Below are 6,000 nucleotides of genomic sequence, written 5' to 3' on the forward strand. Positions count from 1 at the left end.
CAACTTTTGGCTACTTAATAATTTAGATTATAATAATTAATTAGGAATAGAAAGACTTGTTTCCTTGTGGATTCGACCCTACTTCTCTATCCATATTTAGTTAGTGGTTTTAGGTAATACTTTTGATTGGGTGATACGACTTTAGCCTGTCAGTGTGCCGTGACGCGGCTTAAAAACGTCTTGATTCATTTTAACCCTTATTCTTAATGATTAAGCACGTGGTATTTTAGGCGGCGCTTCAAATTTAGGGCTAATTATAGGTTTAGGGTTTTATTTATTAATCAGGCTTATTTTATTTTTTTTTGAAACCACGTACTCGGACTTTAATTAATCAAGGGACAAAGAGTCCATAAGTACAAAGGAGGAAATTTCTTGGGGAACATAATTTTCCCACAATTGTTCAAAACCAAAAGGAACAAACTTTGCTAAATTATGAGCGACACAATTACCATCTCGTCTCACGTGAGACCATTTGACAGACATAAAACTCGAGCACAAAGCCAGAATGTCACCGAGTACCGTATCCATCTCCAAGGCTGCTGACCTTTTCGAGAGTTTCTCAATGACCAGTTTGCAATCTGATTCCAGAATTACCTCTTGGAAGCCATATCTTCTACCAAGCTTCAGAGCAAATAGAAGTGCTTTAGCTTCTGAAATCTCAGGGGACCAGAAAGCACGATGCCTCCTTGTTGCTGCAACAATAACCCTCCCCTGGTGGTCCCGAATCACAGCCCCAAGGCCAACCCATCCTTCATATGCGAGGCTAGCATCTACATTTATTTTGACAATATTTGCAGGAGGTGCGTGCCATTTGCTTGGGCTTGGAGGGGGGCGAAGATCAGCAGTCCCATAAATTCGAGCTGCGTATTTTCCTTGCTCCTCAACATATCTGCCCACTCGTTCTGCAAGAACAGCATTGGGAGTTGATTTGTTCTGGAACACCATGTTGTTCCTTTCACTCCATAAACACCAAGCAAGGAACATCCCTCTTTGTATAGTCTTAGGTTCAAGGCCCTTCCAACTCACCACAAGATCGCAAAAAGAATCAAACTCACCCCATTTAGCCATCACCGAGCAGCTGCAATCTTCCCATAGTTCACGCATATGCCAACAGCCAACAAAAGCATGGTTCACAGTTTCAGCTTCGGTAGCACACCAGGGGCATGCCACATCCGTGGTAAGGTGTCTGAAATGCAGAAAACTTTTGACAGGGAGAGTGTTAGTACATAATCTCCAAAAGAAGTGTCTAACTTTCGGAGAGACATCCGCCTTCCAAATTTCAACCCACGCTTGATGGAAGTTATCCATCTCGCATCCTTTCCCGAGCAAATAAGCAGAGCATACAGTGTACTCCTCTGACTTTGAAAATGCCCAAATCAAACTATCATTATGCTCTCTTTCACTTAGAGGGATAGCTAAAATGCATTGTTTATCTCTCTCCGTGAAATATTTATCAAGGATGTCCATATACCACTCTCTTCTTTTAATGTCAATTAAGTCACTGACTTTGGAGATGTCGGTGAACTCATCACTCAGAAGAAAACGGCCCTCTGCATCAGCCACCCACGGATCGGACCACAAGTTGATGTTGGAACCGTTACCCACCTTCCAAATAACCCCCTCCTTGACAATAGCTTTCGACGCCCAAATGCTACGCCAAGAATAGCTTCCTGCCAGACCAAGATACGAGTCAAGAAAGTTGGAGTTGGGATAATATTTTGCTTTAAACACTCGACCAAGCAAAGATGAAGGAGCCTTCACAAGTCGCCATGCTTGCCTACCCAAAAGGGCATCATTGAACACGCCCAAATCCCGGAAACCCATACCACCGAGACATTTCAAGGTGCACATGGATTCCCAATTTCTCCAATGAATCTTCCTTTTTCCATCACTCAATCCCCACCAGAACCTAGCCATGGCCGAATGAATACGTTGGATGATCATAGTAGGAAATTTATACACCCCCATTAAATATGTCGGAATGGCTTGAATGACAGATTTAAGGAGAATTTCCTTTCCTGCTCTTGACAATAATTTTTCCTTCCAACCCTGCAGCTTTTTCCAAATCCTATCAAGAACCGCCTCAAAAGTGGCTTTTTTCGAACGACCCACAATGGTAGGGATACCCAAATATTTTTCATGTCTGTCAACCTGCCGCATATGTAAAATTTCCATCAAACCTTCTCTAAGCTCAATAGGGACCCCTCTGCTGAAAGAAACTTCCGACTTCTCATAATTAATTTTCTGCCCGGATGCTTTTTCATACTGGTTGAGTAAATCAACTACAATTTTGCATTCCTGTCGGTTAGCTCTGGCAAAGAGTAGGCTATCGTCTGCAAAAAGAAGGTGAGAGATTGCAGGACCATTGCGGCTAGCCTTGGCCCCATGGAGGGCCCTGTCACTCACTTTATTCTGTAACATATGAGAGAAAACATCAGTTACCAGAATAAATAAATAAGGGGAGAGAGGGTCTCCCTGACGAAGTCCCCTAGAAGGAGAGACCAAACCACATACTCCTCCATTAATCACAAAGGTATGAGACCGATGATACACAATCCATCACCAAGTTAACCCAACGACCATCAAATCCCATAGTCAAGAGGAGCTTTTTCAGAAATCCCCATTCAACCCTGTCATATGCTTTACTCATATCCAGCTTCATGGCTATCGTCCCTTTCTTCCCTTTGTTCCTATTCTTCATAGTATGAAAAATCTCCAAGGCAATAAGAGCATTATCAGTAATGAGGCGCCTCGGGACAAAAGCACTTTGATTTTCAGAAATAATATTAGGAAGGATATGTTTAAGTCTCATCACAATAGACTTGGACACCAATTTATAAAGCACATTACACAGAGCAATAGGGCGATATTCAGCAGGAATGGTAGGTGACTCAACTTTCGGAATGAGAACAATGTTAGTATTATTAATAGGTTTCGGGGAAGAAAAACCATGTAAGATGCTACTAACAAAAGAGTTCACCTCATCGCCAATAATGTGCCAAAATCGTTGATAGAAAATGACATGCATTCCATCGGGTCCTGGGGCTTTGCAAGGATGCATCTGCTTCAGAGCCTCTAAAATCTCATCCTTAGTAAAAGGGCGCAAGAGTTCGGCATTGATGGCTGGAGTAATACTCGGCCTCATACTATCAAGAGCATACTAGATATCATCTTCAGATGGAGCGGAAGAAGTGAATAAACTCCCAAAGTGCTTACAGAAGGTTTCCTCAATATCGTCTTCATTTACCCCTTGATCATCGTAAATGCCACCAATAAAATTCTTCTTTTTTCTCTGGGATGCCTTATGGTGGAAATATTTGGTATTTTTATCACCATCACAGACCTCTGACACTCTACTGCGAATATACCAGTAAGCCTCCAACTTTTCGTTCAAATCATCCAGTTTTTTCTCAAACATCAAACACTCTTTTATATTTTCCGGGGATAAGCACTTGAGTTGGGCCGTTCTAAGAGCTTTTTCAGTATCTTCAATCTTCTTTTCAAGCCGATGGAATTTTGATTTGCTCCATTTCCCAAGCCCTCTAGCCACAGCAGCCATTCTCTCAGATGTTGCAGCACCCTCCGCATTTTCCCAGGCCTCCCTAACAGCAGACTCACAAGTATCATCTAAGAGCCACCCGGTTTCAAATCGAAAGCTCTTAGTTTTCTTATTTTTCCTTTTCTTCCCCACGTTGAGTCTAAGGAGCAAAGCCGCATGGTCTGACTTATAACGAACCAGGTGCTCAACAACAGCATTCGGAAAAATATTGTGCCAAGAACGTGATCCCAGAAAACGATCCAGACGCTCTCTAATTCGGGTCTCCATGCTGTTCCCCCTTTCCCAGGTGTACCAACTGCCAATATAGCCCAAATCTCGAAGCTCACAATCATCCATTGTGTCTCGAAAATTCTCAATTTCCCTTCTATCTCTGCGAGCACCCCCTTCAATCTCTCTATATGAAAGAATTTCATTGAAATCCCCTCCGAAAATAATAGGATGAGGTGATTCGGCAACAAGAAGTCGCATTAACAACCATGTTTTATGCTTGTCCTCTTCCTTAGACCATCCATAAATCCCAACAAATCTCCAACTTCCATCCAAGTCAGTGACATCACCACAAATGTGATTTTGTGAAAAAGAAATCAAAGAGAAATTCACCTCTTTTTTCCAATAAAGGCATAAACCACCTGCTTTCCCTATACTTGCTACACCAAGAGCATTTTCAAAGCCCAAACGCTCCTTTAACTTCTCAACTTCAATCTTACTTATCATAGTTTCCGACACAAAAATCATGCCGGGGGTAAATCTATTGCTCCATTTGCGGAGCTGTCGAACTGACAGGGAGTTACCCAATCCCCTGCAGTTCCAAGCGAGTACATTCATCGAGAGAGGCGGGGTTGGTCAGAGCCAACCTCCGCCGCCAAATCAGTTTCCATGTTCACAGACCCCTCTATATCAACACAACCATCCTTCTTGAAACGTTTTTCAGCATGATCAGCAATATTATTTGGTAACATTTCATCACTAGCATGCTGTCTTTTTCGAGAGCTTTGTGGAGTTATATGAGTAGCTAGATTTGTTTTATTTCCCTTCAGAACACCCCCCTTTTTCCTTCCCATAAGACCAATATCAGAATTTGTGCATCCCATATTAAAAGTGTTCATATCAGAGTCAGGCAAACTTACAGCAGGGATAATGGTTGGAGTTGCAACAGTTACCTTCGAAATTTCATGAGGCATAGGAGGTGTTGTTATGTTTTGCATCTTAAGTATATTGCTAGCTTCCGGAGTAGTCAGGCCCTGCTCTTCATTTAACTCTGCACACTGCTTCTCAATGATAGCACCCACCTCCTTGTTTCCTCCTTCCTCCTGGCAAACATCAGTGTTTTGCTTAGTCACAAAGACCAAACGCTTCGCCGACAGCAGGTTATCCACCTCTTCCTTCTCCTTCGAAATCCCCTTCCTAGGAGTGGCTTTTAAGGCAGTACTTCATCCTAGCTTCTCTTGCTTTTCCTCCTCATCGACAGCAAGGCAATCACGCTCCGAATGCCCCATAATACCACACGCAAAACAGAAGAAAGGTAAGCGTTCATATGCAAAATCAACCTGAAGATCCATTCTCCTGCGATCTTTAATCTTTTGGAAGCGTCGAAGAGGACGGGTAATGTCTAGCATAACCTTGAAACGCCTAAAACGCCCTACACCCAAAGCATCATCCTCCAATTCAAGAATATCCCCCATACCCTCCACCAATTTTTTAACATGAGCATTCGATCTGCAATTAAAGGGGAGATTTTTTATTCGAACCCAAAAGGGAGATTTGGTGAGTTGCACTTCCTCTGGCTGTTCGTTACCATCAATCTCTTTCAATACTACCAGCATATTATCGAAACACCAAGGCCTTCCCTTTAATACTTTCTCCATATCCTTCCAATGAAAAAATTGAAAGGCATATAAATTAGGGCCAAGAACCCTAATCGCAACACCACTACTCGGAGACCAGGAATCAGTAATGGTTCTTTTGAAAGCATCAACGTTATAAGTCCTACGCGTAAGAAGTTTTCCAATGAGCATCAGTTCTAAATTTTTCTCCTCATCGTTAGGGTTTATCTTACCCAAATCAATGGATGAGTTTTCTTCCTCTTGAATTCGGAGATTAGAGTACAGGCTAACAATTTCATCCGCCATAGCGAGGGAAACAAGGTCAGGAATAACAGAGAAAGGACACCGGAATCCGGAGAAAACTATCCACGGATAGAGGAAGCACTTTCTTACGAGCGAGAGAGCCCTTTCTTTCGAGGGAGAATTTTTATGTTTTTTGGGGTTATTAAGTGCCTTCTTATTTCTAATCAGGCTTATTTAATGAATAATAAGAAATGAATAAAAAGGGGTTTAGGCTAGAATGTGAGTTGGACTGAGTTTGATTTAATAGTTTGACTGATTTGTTGTATGCTTATGTTGACTTATGTTGGACTAAACATGGGTTTTAAGCACTATTGA

At 42.1% G+C, this 6,000-nt stretch overlaps 1 protein-coding gene across 1 annotated transcript; it reads right to left on the minus strand.

Annotated features, from left to right (window-relative positions):
• Positions 1-3,160: 3,160 nt before the first annotated feature.
• On the minus strand, positions 3,161-4,273 carry LOC145607121 (uncharacterized). The gene has a single exon (XM_081662881.1). The coding sequence runs from the start codon at positions 4,271-4,273 to the stop codon at positions 3,161-3,163; it is 1,113 nt and encodes a 370-aa protein (XP_081519007.1).
• Between the last annotated feature and the right edge of the window lie 1,727 nt (positions 4,274-6,000).

Source organism: Chenopodium album, chromosome 23 (assembly GCF_948465745.1).
Source record: "Chenopodium album chromosome 23, dcCheAlbu1.1, whole genome shotgun sequence".
Taxonomy (NCBI): Eukaryota; Viridiplantae; Streptophyta; class Magnoliopsida; order Caryophyllales; family Amaranthaceae; genus Chenopodium; species Chenopodium album.